This window comes from Pleurodeles waltl, chromosome 7 (assembly GCF_031143425.1).
Source record: "Pleurodeles waltl isolate 20211129_DDA chromosome 7, aPleWal1.hap1.20221129, whole genome shotgun sequence".
NCBI lineage: Eukaryota > Metazoa > Chordata > Amphibia > Caudata > Salamandridae > Pleurodeles > Pleurodeles waltl.
This window is the reverse complement of record NC_090446.1, coordinates 68,833,484-68,849,801: the sequence shown is the minus strand read 5'-3', so window position 1 is coordinate 68,849,801 and position 16,318 is coordinate 68,833,484. Positions and strand designations below refer to the sequence as shown.

The following is a 16,318-nucleotide window of genomic DNA, read 5'->3' as shown; positions in this document are numbered from 1 at the left end:
GTCCGCACCTGCAGATTGACCTTGGAGCAAAGAGAAAAATGCCAGGCTGGCACGAAACCTTAAGATAAGCATGTGAACGATCTCAGTGGAAAAGTACAGCTTCAAGCAGAAATACACGTTTATTAGCACATTGGAAAAATACGAGCATCTAAACCGTGAGACCAGGCAACCAGGCCAAAGCCTCCACTAAAGTAATGCTAAGCTAAAGCATTTCAAACAAGCAAATCATAGCACACGTTTACGATTATGTCGGATTAGTGCACTTCTAATACATCACGTTATATAAAGCACGCTTATAAATGTTGGCAAACTACTCTAAGGGCACATTTGTCCCCGTACAATCTTTATGAGTTCGGTTAAAGTCACACTTGATTATTGCAGCACTACGTTTAAGCGCTAATAAATGTAAAACCTTCATTTCTGCGTCATCAGTATTTTTCATACACAAAAAATTGTGACACAGAGCACTATTTACCGGATCACTCTCAATGAGGGCCGAAGTCAAGGGGAACCACACAATCATTTTTGTGCCAACTGGCCCCCTTTCATGTTGTAGGCAATGCCGGTGGTGTCAACTATACTTCCGCCATTGTTCCACCCAAGAGCATCTATGCATCTTTTCGCATGAACAACAATGTAAGAATACATTTCCCTGTTTAAATATGTTGTATGAAAACACAATGATTTCAGGGCTGCAAGATGATTCATGTGGAAAGTATAACATTGTCCCCAAGACAAGTCACTGCAGGTTGCTTTCAAAGTGACTACTTATTCTTTATCTTCTGTGTTCCATGGTCCAGATGCTTGTGACTTTCAAGTGCATCTCAGCAGAGGACAGCAGACAACCCACACCTGCAACAGAGCAGAGGAATGGCCAGTCAACTTTGGACAAGGCGCTCTGCATTAAACGAGTAGGCTGTGACTTTACCAGCTTTGGCATAGTGTGTGGCATGCACTACTTGGCGAATGTTGCTGGGTAGATGCCATAGTACACTGGACCTCAGCCTTTCATGCCACAGGAGGTTCTAAGCAGCATGGGCTGCAAACAGCAGAGAAACCAGTCAGCCACCATTTGAGAGTTCCTGCTGATTCACAGCTCAGGTGTAGACCTTCCAAGGAAAGAAATTGAAGGAACGGAAGCGGAAGTGAATCCAGTATTTAAACCATCCCCACCATCTTCCAATAATAAACAGGAACCAGTGTGACACTGACATGACTGTTACATGCCATTACAATGCTTACTTATGCTGATCCACAGGAACCTGCTGCTAACAACTGTAATACAATAATTGCAAAATTGACATGTTTTGACAGATGGCATTTGAGTGCTTGCATGAAACTGTAGATGTCAATATATGTTGTTTGCAAGCCTACATGCCTGTCATTACTATGCAGAAGCATATAAGTGTGCGTCGTGTGTACTAATGTCCACCCATTTGACAGTTAATTGGCTTTCTACAAACTTCCAGCACAACTCACCACACAACATAGTTTTTCATTCTTTGGGGGGGGTTTGGATATTTTGACTTAATCCAACAGCACACACTAAAGACATCCCATGGCACAGACATGCCCATGGCACAGCACATTACACCCCTTCACCATCGTGCTTATCCAACCGTTCAGAACATGTTAAATATACCACACGCATGCGTACAGCATTGCCTCAAACATATTTAACCGGCTAATCATACGTCCGAAGCGAATAGCCACCCTAGCCCGAGTAGTGAAGCACTGTGCACCACTGTTGGCCATCAACACACTATCCATCCACACACTACACCGATCAATAACCGGGTCTAGTAAACACTACCAAATCAAACAGTTCTACCGCAGACAGTCCGTTCCTTTGAGAACCATTACAGTAGCCAGTTCTGCCCCATCTGTCCTGTGTGAGCCATCACAGAACCGGTCCTTGCACATGGGCCTACCTTTCCATTAAATGCCCCTTGTTGACGTGTGCCACCAGAGCAGACAAAAAGGAGGGCGAGTGTCTTGTAGGGAACATACCACAGGCCTTGCGATCTCCATGTCCAGAAGTAAATCCGTAATATGTGTACAGATTTTTAAGTGGAAGCAAACCTGCTGATTCATTAATAAAGAGTCACTTTACATGCCATAATGTAAGATGGCAAGTTTTCTCTTTTTTGATGCACAGAAGCAAGTTCGTATGGCACCTTTCAGTAACCACTGACAATGACATGCATGTGTCTGATATGTCAAAGCCCTGTAAATACAAGTCAGGGCAAAACATTGTAACCTGGCACTCATTAATACATGCATTTGTTATGATGGCAGATAGAAATATTGTGATGTTATTGCAGCTAGATGTCACTGTAAATCCTTCGGTGTCGATATGAGTCACTCTAGTTTTGACAAAGTGGCAATAAACTTTGCATGGTATTACATTAAATAAATACAACAAAAAGTAGATACTTTCACTCACATCTGCAAGAAAAGTCTGCTTGCCAGCTATGGATGTCATTTGGGGGATCGCTGGGGTCGCAGCTGCGACCCCTGGCTTACTCCTTTGTGACCCCCTGGCACTACCTTTGCAACCCCTGGTCTTAAGGGGGCAAGATCAGTGCCTGGAATAGAGCAGCAGCTCCTCCATGGATTGTCCTTGGAGATATCCTTTGGGACGCCATTCTCCTTGTTTTCTATGAAGTTTTAATTACAAACTGTTACCTTAATAAAATGGAGCTGAAATATGGCTTTCCCTGGCAGCTGAGGTAGGTAAAAAATGCTTTCAAATGTATGTTGTGTACGTGTTTAGAGGTGAGAGTGTGTTTACGTGAGAGAGTGTGTGTATGTGAATGTCGGTGTATGTGAAAGTGACGTTCAAATTGTGTGTGATGTCACTTCCGGTACCCATGGCATTTTGGAGAACTTACCTCCATATTGCCAGAATGAACTTAAGGTTCCAAATTCTCAACAGATTGGTAGAATACATTTGTTGCACCAGGACGTTTTGAAAAGTGGAGTTGATTATAAAAAAAGGCTTTTGGCAAAAGTCACTGAAAAAGAGATATTTATTCTGCCAGCATGAGCTGCACATTATGTTGAGTGTTACTGCTGAGAGAACGGAGGGGTGGGAGAGAACTCTGAAAGAGGTGTTTATGCGTGTGACAACTTAGCTCTGTCTCCCACAGGGTGGCGTTGAAGATATCCTCTCGCTTTCGGCCTACATCACAGCAGCCATGCTCGAACTGGGGCTGAATGATACGGTGAGTCCCGTTCGAGCCTTCACTGGGTATGAAGAGGAGGAGGATGGAAGAGAGCCTTTGAAACATTGATCAGTGGGTTGGAAGCCTCTGGGTTCATGCAAAGTTTGACAGGCCTTTAGTAATGTTTTGGCCAATATTCAACTTTCCATCAGGATGAGAAAGGTTTAAGGATCTAAAGGAGGACACTGACGGATTGATATTAGTCATTGGCCAGGACCTTAGAAATAACTCACTGAAGTGCAGCTCAGCACCTTGCTTAATTCATTGTTTCTACCACCGCCATACTGGAGAAGGTCACTTTGCTAATAATGGACTGGATTTTCTTATAGCATTGCGAATATTCGACAAACAAAACATGTATTTTGAGAAAGTAACATGCTGAAAATCAAAATGATTGAAAATCCAAAATATTTACGCTGCTATTTGAATGATAGGTCATAATGAGTTGTGTAGGTTTATAGTTGTTATTATTTCCTTTGTGCCAACAGGCACATTATTCTGATATGGCATTCTGCTCTAAACCTATCCCCACCTTGTCACCAGTTGAAAATGGATGAAAGGTCAGAGATAAAGGGCTTTGCTCAATAACTGAACATCCATCTAACTTCTAGAGGTCGTCATGGTGAAGAACGGCCAGGAGTGGTAGGGACATGGAGAGGGAACTCCCACCCTTTTTATCTTTTTGAATCCACCAAGAGGTCACAATTTGAGTGTAGCTTGAAACATAAAACCCAATCCAGCTCCCTCAAAGATAATCACCTCATAGTGAGACCCTAGACTGAGTGGTAAGAAGCTATACTGTCATCATCTGGAATCTCCTATTCAGAATCTGGCAGGTCATGTATTTTGGGGTAAAATATTTGAAAGCATATAATGGCATCCGTAGATCCAAGTGACAAACCTCCCATTCAACTTCTTTTCTGCAGGACAGCACAGTGAAGCGTGCTCTGGCCTGCCTGAAAGATTCTCTGCCCACTATTACCAACACCTACACACTAGCTCTTATGGCCTATACCTTCACCCTCGCTGACTACAAGGAGGCGCGTGATAAAGTTATAGCAGAGCTAAATGAGCAGGCCATCAAATCAGGTAAGAAGGGCAGGTATATTCCCACAAAAGTTATTGAGACCCTAACCATTCTAAGGTAAGAGAACAGGAGGATTGATGAGTGATGCATCCTAAAAATATATTTGACTTGTGCAATAGTTTCTTTTTATTTGACTTTTGATTTTGTTTGAAATGATGAATTACAAATTGGACATCCCATTCTGAACAGAGAAGGAAACACCTCCCTGTCTTAAAGATGGGTAACACCTGGCAGATAGATATTTACTTTCACAATATTTTCACCAAGACACAGGTTTTTGCCTAAATGGGCAAATAGTCCTTTTGTTCTTTACTGAAGTCCCTTTCATACGTTTTCCCAAAAATACAAACTTGATTCATTTGTTTTATATTTGCCTTTGTAGCATATTGTTAATATAAAAACTGATTGTTTATTATAATTGAACTTAAAATTAACACTTCTGTCTTTCCATTGCTGATACTGGATCTAGCCAGAGAGTTGAAAAGGCTTGCTATGTCAAACATGGTGTCATTCAGGGACTCAAGTGGCTAGGGCTTGATGGTTATTGCGCATACTAAATACCGATCCATTAGAGGGCAGAGTTTACTGGGAGTGGTATTACCTCTACACTCTGCGTTGTGTACCTCAGAATGCTGGAATTAAGCAGGAAAAACTCACGTTCTCCCCTCCCCAAACCCATTCCGTGCTTCAAAACGTCAGTGCTGCAGGATATCCCTGCACAAATTCCAGGCTGTTGTTGCTTGCAAAATGTGTACTAGGGATTACTCTGAAATTTATGCACTCGGTATAATTCTGATTACAGAGGAAGCTCTTATTTACGCCTGCATTGGAATTACTGTGTTCAATGGAGTGATGACCGTAAGGGGGACTCGTAATGATCACAATGTTTCAGTCCTTATTAACCCCTTCTGTGCCGCGGACGTAGTGGTTACGTCCTGCGGCACAGTGCTGCTGTGCCGAGGACGTAACCACTACGTCCTCGGCACACAGCCCAGAGGGAGCGCTCTCGCTCCCTCTGTGGGGTTCCCCCCCACCCCCCCAAGTCAGGGATGGAAGGGGAAGCCCTTCCCCTCCCACCCCCGACCCCCCCCAACCCCCCTGTGACGTCAGCGCGCGAGCGCGCGCTGATTAGTCACAGGGTCTCCCCCATCGCGCTGGAAGCAGAGCTTCCAGCGCGATTGAAAAAGAAATGCTTTTGCATTTCTTTTTCAATCCCATGGGGGAGGCCCCGAGAGGCTTCAAAGGGAAGGAAATGTATTTCCTTCCCTTTGAAGTCTCTCACAGGTTTCAAAAGCTGGATTGCTTGCAATCCGGCTTTTGAAACCCCACTAGACACCAGGGATTTTTTTTTTTTTCTTGAAATTGGCAAAAGGGAGCGACCCCTTGGGCAAGGGTCGCTCCCAGGGGGGCATTTTTTTAGGAAGGCCTTTTCTGCCCCCCCTGGGGGCAGATTGGCCTATTATTAGGCCGATTTGCCCCCAGGGGGGGCAGAAACCTCTAGGCACCAGGGACCATTTTTTTTTTTTTTTTTTTTGTGATGAATTCTTTTTTTTTAGGTGGGGAGCGATCCCTTAGGCAAGGGTCGCTCCCCTACGGGGCAATATATATTTAGGCCATTTCTGCCCCCCTTGGGGGCAGATTGGCCTATTTGATATGGCCAATCTGCCCCCAAGGGGGGCAGAAACCATTAGACACCAGGGAGTTTGTTTTTGCGCGCGAATGTCACGCAACAAAGCGACCCCTTTGGCAAGGGTCGCTCCCAGGGGGGGCAATTTTTAGGGAAGGCCTTTTCTGCCCCCCCTGGGGGCAGATCGGCCTATTATTAGGCCGATCTGCCCCCAGGGGGGGAAGAAACCTCTAGGCGCCAGGGCAAATTTTTTTTTTGTGTTTTTTTTTTTTTTCTTTTTTTTTTTTTAGAGATGGGGAGCGACCCATTAGGCAAGGGTCGCTCCCCTGGGGGGCAAATTGTATTTAGACCATTTCTGCCCCCCTGGGGGCAGATTGTCCGATTTTAGGTCAATCTGCCCCCAAGGGGGCAGAAACCACTAGGCACCGGGGATTTGTTTTTTGGCGCCAATGTCACGCAGGGGGAGCGACCCCGTAGGCAAGGGTCGCTCCCGGGGGGGGGGGTGGGGGGGCAAATTTATTTTAGGCCATTTCTGCCCCCCCGGGGGACAGATCGGCCTATTATTAGGCCGAACTGCCCCCGGGGGGGGGGCAGAACACTCTAGGCGCCAGGGCAATTTTTTTTTTGTGTTTTTTTTTTTGTTGTCGTTTCTTTTTTTAGAGATGGGGAGCGACCCATCAGGCAAGGGTCGCTCCCCTGGGGGGGCAAATTGTATTTAGACCATTTCTGCCCCCCTGGGGGCAGATTGGCCAATTTTAGGTCAATCTGCCCCCAAGGGGGCAGAAACCACAAGGCACCGGGGATTTGTTTTTTGGCGCCAATGTCACGCAGGGGGAGCGACCCCATAGGCAAGGGTCGCTCCCGGGGGGGGGGTGTGCCGGTTGGGGGGGCAAATTTATTTTAGGCCATTTCTGCCCCCCCCGGGGGACAGATCGGCCTATTTTTAGGCCGAACTGCCCCCGGGGGGGGGGGGGGGCAGAACACTCTAGGCGCCAGGGCAATTTTTTTTTTGTGTTTTTTTTTTTTGTTGTTTCTTTTTTTAGAGATGGGGAGCGACCCATCAGGCAAGGGTCGCTCCCCTGGGGGGGCAAATTGTATTTAGACCATTTCTGCCCCCCTGGGGGCAGATTGGCCAATTTTAGGTCAATCTGCCCCCTAGGGGGCAGAAACCACTAGGCACCGGGGATTTGTTTTTTGGCGCCAATGTCACGCAGGGGGAGCGACCCCGTAGGCAAGGGTCGCTCCGGGGGGGGGGGGGTGGGGGTTGGGGGGGCAAATTTATTTTAGCCCATTTCTGCCCCCCCGGGGGACAGATCGGCCTATTATTAGGCCGAACTGCCCCCGGGGGGGGGGGGCAGAACACTCTAGGCGCCGGGGCAATTTTTTTTTTTGTGTTTTTTTTTTTGTTGTTTCTTTTTTTAGAGATGGGGAGCGACCCATCAGGCAAGGGTCGCTCCCCTGGGGGGGCAAATTGTATTTAGACCATTTCTGCCCCCTGGGGGCAGAATGGCCAATTTTAGGTCAATCTGCCCCCTAGGGGGCAGAAACCACTAGGCACCGGGGATTTGTTTTTTGGCGCCAATGTCACGCAGGGGGAGCGACCCCGTAGGCAAGGGTCGCTCCCGGGGGGGGGGTGGAGGTTGGGGGGGCAAATTTATTTTAGGCCATTTCTGCCCCCCCGGGGGACAGATCGGCCTACTATTAGGCCGAACTGCCCCCGGGAGGGGGGGGGCAGAACACTCTAGGCGCCAGGGCAATTTTTTTTTTGTGTTTTTTTTTGTTGTTGTTTCTTTTTTTAGAGATGGGGAGCGACCCATCAGGCAAGGGTCGCTCCCCTGGGGGGGCAAATTGTATTTAGACCATTTCTGCCCCCCTGGGGGCAGATTGGCCAATTTTAGGTCAATCTGCCCCCTAGGGGGCAGAAACCACTAGGCACCGGGGATTTGTTTTTTTGGCGCCAATGTCACGCAGGGGGAGCGACCCCGTAGGCAAGGGTCGCTCCCGGGGGGGGGTGTGGGGGTTGGGGGGGCAAATTTATTTTAGGCCATTTCTGCCCCCCCGGGGGACAGATCGGCCTATTTTTAGGCCGAACTGCCCCCGGGGGGGGGGGGGGCAGAACACTCTAGGCGCCAGGGCAATTTTTTTTTTTGTGTTTTTTTTGTTGTTTCTTTTTTTAGAGATGGGGAGCGACCCATCAGGCAAGGGTCGCTCCCCTGGGGGGGGCAAATTGTATTTAGACCATTTCTGCCCCCCTGGGGGCAGATTGGCCAATTTTAGGTCAATCTGCCCCCTAGGGGGCAGAAACCACTAGGCACCGGGGATTTGTTTTTTGGTGCCAATGTCACGCAGGGGGAGCGACCCCGTAGGCAAGGGTCGCTCCCGGGGGGGGGGTGGAGGTTGGGGGGGCAAATTTATTTTAGGCCATTTCTGCCCCCCCGGGGGACAGATCGGCCTATTATTAGGCCGAACTGCCCCTGGGGGGGGGGGCAGAACACTCTAGGCACCAGGGCAATTTTTTTTTTGTGTGTTTTTTTTTTTGTTGTTTCTTTTTTTAGAGATGGGGAGCGACCCATCAGGCAAGGGTCGCTCCCCTGGGGGGGCAAATTGTATTTAGACCATTTCTGCCCCCCTGGGGGCAGATTGGCCAATTTTAGGTCAATCTGCCCCCAAGGGGGCAGAAACCACTAGGCACCGGGGATTTGTTTTTTGGCGCCAATGTCATGCAGGGGAAGCGACCCCGTAGGCAAGGGTCGCTCCCGGGGGGGGGATGGGGGTTGGGGGGGCAAATTTATTTTAGGCCATTTCTGCCCCCCCGGGGGACAGATCGGCCTATTATTAGGCCGAACTGCCCCCGGGGGGGGGGGGGGGCAGAACACTCTAGGCACCAGGGCAATTTTTTTTTTGTGTGGTTTTTTTTTGTTGTTTCTTTTTTTAGAGATGGGGAGCGACCCATCAGGCAAGGGTCGCTCCCCTGGGGGGGCAAATTGTATTTAAACCATTTCTGCCCCCCTGGGGGCAGATTGGCCAATTTTAGGTCAATCTGCCCCCAAGGGGGCAGAAACCACTAGGCACCGGGGATTTGTTTTTTGGCGCCAATGTCACGCAGGGGGAGCGACCCCGTAGGCAAGGGTCGCTCCCGGGGGGGGGGATGGGGGTTGGGGAGGCAAATTTATTTTAGGCCATTTCTGCCCCCCCGGGGGACAGATCGGCCTATTATTAGGCCGAACTGCCCCTGGGGGGGGGCAGAACACTCTAGGCACCAGGGCAATTTTTTTTTTGTGTTTTTTTTTTTTTTGTTGTTTCTTTTTTTAGAGATGGGGAGCGACCCATCAGGCAAGGGTCGCTCCCCTGGGGGGGCAAATTGTATTTAGACCATTTCTGCCCCCCTTGGGGCAGATTGGCAAATTTTAGGTCAATCTGCCCCCAAGGGGGCAGAAACCACTAGGCACCGGGGATTTGTTTTTTGGCGCCAATGTCACGCAGGGGGAGCGACCCCGTAGGCAAGGGTCGCTCCCGGGGGGGGGATGGGGGTTGGGGGGGCAAATTTATTTTAGGCCATTTCTGCCCCCCCGGGGGACAGATCGGCCTATTATTAGGCCGAACTGCCCCCGGGGGGGGGGGGGGGCAGAAACCTCTAGGCGCCAAGGGAATTTTTCTTTTTTTTCTTTGTTTTTTTTTTTTTAGAGATGGGGAGCGACCCATCAGGCAAAAGTCGCTCCCCTGGGGGACAAATTGTATTTAGGCCATTTCTGCCCCCCTTGGGGGCAGATTGGCTGAGTTTAGGTCAACCTGCCCCCAAGGGGGCAGAAACCACTAGGCACCGGGGATTTGTTTTTTGGTGCCAATGTCACGCAGGGGGAGCGACCCCGTAGGCAAGGGTCGCTCCCGGCGGGGGAGGGTGGGGGTTGGGGGGGCAAATTTATTTTAGGGCATTTCTGCCCCCCCCCCCTGGGGCCGGCTGAGCTACAGGCCAAACACCACAGGTAGGCACCTTGCAAAAAACACCTCTGTTTTCTGTGAAAAAATATGTTGTGTCCACGTTGTGTTTTGGGCCATTTCCTTTTGTGGGCGCTAGGCCTACCCACAGAAGTGATGTACCATTTTTATCGAGAGACTTAGGGGAACGCTGGGTGGAAGGAAATTTGTGGCTCCTCTCAGATTCCAGAACTTTCTGTCACCGAAATGAGAGGAAAAAGTGTTTTTTGGGCCAAATTTAGATGTTTGCAAAGGATTCTGGGTAACATAACCTGGTCAGAGCCCCGCAAGTCACCCCATCTTGGATTCCCCTGGGTTTCTAGTTTTCAAAAATGCACTGGTTTGCTAGGTTTCCTCAGGTGTCGGCTGAGCTACAGGCCAAAATCCACAGGTAGGCACTGCTTTTTATAAAAAAATGTGATGTGTCCACGTTGTGTTTTGGGCCCTTTCCTTTCGTGGGCGCTAGTCCTACCCACACAAGTGAGGTATCATTTTTATCGGGAGACTTGAGGGAACGCTGGGTAGAAGGAAATTTGTGGCTCCTCTCAGATTCCAGAACTTTCTGCCACAGAAATGAGAGTAACATGTGTATTTTTAGCCAAATTTTGAGGTTTGCAAAGGATTCTGGGTAACAGAACCTGGTCCGAGCCCCGCAAGTCACCCCTCCTTGGATTCCCCTAGGTCTCTAGTTTTCAGAAATGCACAGGTTTGGTAGGTTTCCCTAGGTGCCGGCTGAGCTAGAGGCCAAAATCTACAGGTAGGCACTTCGCAAAAAACACCTCTGTTTTTTCCCAAAATTTAGGATGTGTCCACGTTGCGCTTTGGGGTGTTTCCTGTCGCCGGCGCTAGGCCTACCCACGCAAGTGAGGTATCATTTTTATCGGGAGACTTGGGGGAACGCTGGGTGGAAGGAAATTTGTAGCTCCTCTCAGATTCCAGAACTTTCTGCCACAGAAATGTGAGGGACATGTGTTTTTTTAGCCAAATTTTGAGGTTTGCAAAGGATTCTGGGTAGCAGAACCTGGTCCGAGCCCCGCAAGTCACCCCACCTTGGATTCCCCTAGGTCTCTAGTTTTCAGAAATGCACAGGTTTGGTAGGTTTCCCTAGGTGCCGGCTGAGCTAGAGGCCAAAATCTACAGGTAGGCACTTCGCAAAAAACACCTCTGTTTTTTTCCAAAATTTAGGATGTGTCCACGTTGCGCTTTGGGGTGTTTCCTGTCGCCGGCGCTAGGCCTACCCACGCAAGTGAGGTATCATTTTTATCGGGAGACTTGGGGGAACGCTGGGTAGAAGGAAATTTGTGGCTCCTCTCAGATTCCAGAACTTTCTGCCACAGAAATGTGAGTAACATGTGTATTTTTAGCCAAATTCTGAGGTTTGCAAAGGATTCTGGGTAACAGAACCTGGTCCGAGCCCCGCAAGTCACCCCTCCTTGGATTCCCCTAGGTCTCTAGTTTTCAGAAATGCACAGGTTTGGTAGGTTTCCCTAGGTGCCGGCTGAGCTAGAGGCCAAAATCTACAGGTAGGCACTTTGCAAAAAACACCTCTGTTTTTTTCCAAAATTTAGGATGTGTCCACGTTGCGCTTTGGGGTGTTTCCTGTCGCGGGCGCTAGGCCTACCCACGCAAGTGAGGTATCATTTTTATCGGGAGACTTGGGGGAACGCTGGGTGGAAGGAAATTTGTAGCTCCTCTCAGATTCCAGAACTTTCTGCCACAGAAATGTGAGGGACATGTGTTTTTTTAGCCAAATTTTGAGGTTTGCAAAGGATTCTGGGTAACAGAACCTGGTCCGAGCCACACAAGTCACCCCTCCTTGGATTCCCCTAGGTCTCTAGTTTTCAGAAATGTACAGGTTTGGTAGGTTTCCCTAGGTGGCGGCTGAGCTAGAGGCCAAAATCTCCAGGTAGTCACTTTGCTAAAAACAGCTCTGTTTTCTGTGATGTGTCCACGTTGTGTTTTGGGGCATATCCTGTCGCGGGCGCTAGGCCTACCCACACAAGTGAGGTATCATTTTTATCGGGAGACGTGGGGGAACGCTGGGTGGAAGGAAATTTGTGGCTCCTCTCAGATTCCAGAACTTTCTGCCACAGAAATGTGAGGAACATGTGTTTTTTTAGCCAAATTTTGAGGTTTGCAAAGGATTCTGGGTAACAGAACCTGGTCCGAGCCACACAAGTCACCCCTCCTTGGATTCCCCTAGGTCTCTAGTTTTCAGAAATGTACAGGTTTGGTAGGTTTCCCTAGGTGCCGGCTGAGCTGGAGGCCAAAATCTACAGGTAGTCACTTTGCTAAAAACAGCTCTGTTTTCTGTGATATGTCCACGTTGTGTTTTGGGGCATATCCTGTCGCAGGCGCTAGGCCTACCCACACAAGTGAGGTATCATTTTTATCGGGAGACGTGGGGGAACGCTGGGTGGAAGGAAATTTGTTGCTCCTCTCAGATTCCAGAACTTTCTGCCACAGAAATGTGAGGAACATGTGTTTTTTTAGCCAAATTTTGAGGTTTGCAAAGGATTCTGGGTAACAGAACCTGGTCCGAGCCACACAAGTCACCCCTCCTTGGATTCCCCTAGGTCTCTAGTTTTCAGAAATGTACAGGTTTGGTAGGTTTCCCTAGGTGCCGGCTGAGCTAGAGGCCAAAATCTACAGGTAGTCACTTTGCTAAAAACAGCTCTGTTTTCTGTGATATGTCCACGTTGTGTTTTGGGGCATATCCTGTCGCGGGCGCTAGGCCTACCCACACAAGTGAGGTATCATTTTTATCGGGAGACGTGGGGGAACGCTGGGTGGAAGGAAATTTGTGGCTCCTCTCAGATTTCAGAACTTTCTGCCACAGAAATGTGAGGAACATGTGTTTGTTTAGCCAAATTTTGAGATTTGCAAAGGATTCTGGGTAACAGAACCTGGTCCGAGCCCCGCAAGTCACCCCTCCTTGGATTCCCCTAGGTCTCTAGTTTTCAGAAATGCACAGGTTTGGTAGGTTTCCCTAGGTGGCGGCTGAGCTAGAGGCCAAAATCTACAGGTAGTCACTTTGCTAAAAACAGCTCTGTTTTCTGTGATATGTCCACGTTGTGTTTTGGGGCATATCCTGTCGCGGGCGCTAGGCCTACCCACACAAGTGAGGTATCATTTTTATCGGGAGACGTGGGGGAACGCTGGGTGGAAGGAAATTTGTGGCTCCTCTCAGATTCCAGAACTTTCTGCCACAGAAATGTGAGGAACATGTGTTTTTTTAGCCAAATTTTGAGGTTTGCAAAGGATTCTGGGTAACAGAACCTGGTCCGAGCCCCGCAAGTCACCCCTCCTTGGATTCCCCTATGTCTCTAGTTTTCAGAAATGCACAGGTTTGGTAGGTTTCCCTAGGTGGCGGCTGAGCTAGAGGCCAAAATCTACAGGTAGTCACTTTGCTAAAAACAGCTCTGTTTTCTGTGATATGTCCACGTTGTGTTTTGGGGCATATCCTGTCGCGGGCGCTAGGCCTACCCACACAAGTGAGGTATCATTTTTATCGGGAGACGTGGGGGAACGCTGGGTGGAAGGAAATTTGTGGCTCCTCTCAGATTCCAGAACTTTCTGCCACAGAAATATGAGGAACATGTGTTTTTTTAGCCAAATTTTGAGATTTGCAAAGGATTCTGGGTAACAGAACCTGGTCCGAGCCCCGCAAGTCACCCCTCCTTGGATTCCCCTAGGTCTCTAGTTTTCAGAAATGCACAGGTTTGGTAGGTTTCCCTAGGTGGCGGCTGAGCTAGAGGCCAAAATCTACAGGTAGTCACTTTGCTAAAAACAGCTCTGTTTTCTGTGATATGTCCACGTTGTGTTTTGGGGCATATCCTGTCGCGGGCGCTAGGCCTACCCACACAAGTGAGGTATCATTTTTATCGGGAGACATGGGGGAACGCTGGGTGGAAGGAAATTTGTGGCTCCTCTCAGATTCCAGAACTTTCTGCCACAGAAATGTGAGGAACATGTGTTTTTTTAGCGAAATTTTGAGGTTTGCAAAGGATTCTGGGTAACAGAACCTGGTCTGAGCCCCGCACATCACCCCTCCTTGGATTCCCCTAGGTCTCTAGTTTTCAGAAATGCACAGGTTTGGTAGGTTTCCCTAGGTGGCGGCTGAGCTAGAGGCCAAAATCTACAGGTAGTCACTTTGCTAAAAACAGCTCTGTTTTCTGTGATATGTCCACGTTGTGTTTTGGGGTATATCCTGTCGCGGGCGCTAGGCCTACCCACACAAGTGAGGTATCATTTTTATCGGGAGACGTGGGGGAACGCTTGGTGGAAGGAAATTTGTGGCTCCTCTCAGATTCCAGAACTTTCTGCCACAGAAATGTGAGGAACATGTGTTTTTTTAGCCAAATTTTGAGGTTTGCAAAGGATTCTGGGTAACAGAACCTGGTCCGAGCCACACAAGTCACCCCTCCTTGGATTCCCCTAGGTCTCTAGTTTTCAGAAATGCACAGGTTTGGTAGGTTTCCCTAGGTGGCGGCTGAGCTAGAGGCCAAAATCTACAGGTAGTCACTTTGCTAAAAACAGCTCTGTTTTCTGTGATGTGTCCACGTTGTGTTTTGGGGCATATCCTGTCGCGGGTGCTAGGCCTACCCACACAAGTGAGGTATCATTTTTATCGGGAGACGTGGGGGAACGCTGGGTGGAAGGAAATTTGTGGCTCCTCTCAGATTCCATAACTTTCTGCCACAGAAATGTGAGGAACATGTGTTTTTTTAGCCAAATTTTGAGGTTTGCAAAGGATTCTGGGTAACAGAACCTGGTCCGAGCCACACAAGTCACCCCTCCTTGGATTCCCCTAGGTCTCTAGTTTTCAGAAATGCACAGGTTTGGTAGGTTTCCCTAGGTGGCGGCTGAGCTAGAGGCCAAAATCTACAGGTAGTCACTTTGCTAAAAACAGCTCTGTTTTCTGTGATGTGTCCACGTTGTGTTTTGGGGCATATCCTGTCGCGGGTGCTAGGCCTACCCACACAAGTGAGGTACCATTTTTATCGGGAGACTTGGGGGAACATAGATTAGCAAAACAAGTACTATTGCCCCTTGTCTTTCTCTACATTTTTTCCTTCCAAATATAGGAGTGTGTGTAAAAAAGACATCTATTTGAGAAATTCCCTGTAATTCACGTGCTACTATGGTCACCCCGGAATTCAGAGATGTGCAAATAACCACTGCTCCTCAACACCTTATCTTGTGCCCTTTTTGGAAATGCAAAGGTTTTCTTGATAGCAATTTTTTACTCCTTATATTTCAGCAAATGAATTGCTGTATACCCGGTATAGAATGAAAACGCACTGCAGGGTGCAGCTCATTTATTGGCTCTGGGTTCCTCGGGTTCTTGATGAACCTACAAGCCCTATATATCCCCGCAACCAGAGGAGTCCAGCAGACGTAACGGTATATTGCTTTCGATAATCTGACATTGCAGGGAAAAGTTACAGAGTAAAACGTAGAGAAAAATTGATGGTTTTTTCACCTCAATTTCAATATTTTTCTTTTTCAGCTGTTATTTTCTGTAGGAAACCCTTGTAGGATCTACACAAATGACCCCTTGCTGAATTCAGAATTTTGTCTACTTTTCAGAAATGTTTAGGTTTCTGGGATCCAGCATTGGTTTCATGACCATTCCTGTCACTGACTGGAAGGAGGCTGAAAGCACAAAAAATTGCACAAATGGGGTATGCCCCAGTAAAATGCCAAAATTGTGTTGAAAAATTGGGTTTTCTGATTCAAGTCTGCCTGTTCCTGAAAGCTGGGAAGCTGCAGAGTTTAGCACCGCAAACCCTTTGTTGATGCCTGTGAGAAGGTAGCCTCTTTCTAGCCTTGTTACCCCCACTTTTGGCCTGTTTGTGAGTGTATGTCAGGGTGTTTGTCACTGTTTTCACTGTCTCACTGGGATCCTGATAGCCAGGCCTCAGTGCTCATAGTGAAAACACTATGTTTTCAGTATGGTTGTTATGTGTCACTGGGATCCTGCTGGTCAGGACCCCAGTGCTCATAGGTTTGTGGCCTATATGTATGTGTCACTGGGACCCTGTCACACAGGGCCCCAGTGCTCATAGGTGTGCATGTATATGTTCCCTGTGTGGTGCCTAACTGTCTCACTGAGGCTCTGCTAACCAGAACCTCAGTGGTTATGCTCTCTCATTACTTTCAAATTGTCACTAACAGGCTAGTGACCATTTTTACCAATTTACATTGGCTTACTGGAACACCCTTATAATTCCATAGTATATGGTACTGAGGTACCCAGGGTATTGGGGTTCCAGGAGATCCCTATGGGCTGCAGCATTTCTTTTGCCACCCATAGGGAGCTCTGACAATTCTTACACAGGCCTGCCACTGCAGCCTGAGTGAAATAACGTCCACGTTATTTCACAGCCATTTTACACT

The 16,318-nt window shown here is 48.2% G+C and overlaps 1 protein-coding gene across 1 annotated transcript in view; it reads left to right on the top strand.

Moving 5' to 3' along the window:
* The window catches only part of LOC138303652 (alpha-2-macroglobulin-like protein 1), a 296,020-nt gene that overhangs the window by 231,466 nt on the left and 48,236 nt on the right, over positions 1 to 16,318 (top strand). Inside the window, exons 27-28 of the mRNA XM_069242955.1 lie at positions 3,153 to 3,227; positions 4,154 to 4,316. Coding sequence (XP_069099056.1) covers positions 3,153 to 3,227; positions 4,154 to 4,316 — 238 coding nt within the window. The remainder of the gene's footprint in view (positions 1 to 3,152; positions 3,228 to 4,153; positions 4,317 to 16,318) is intronic.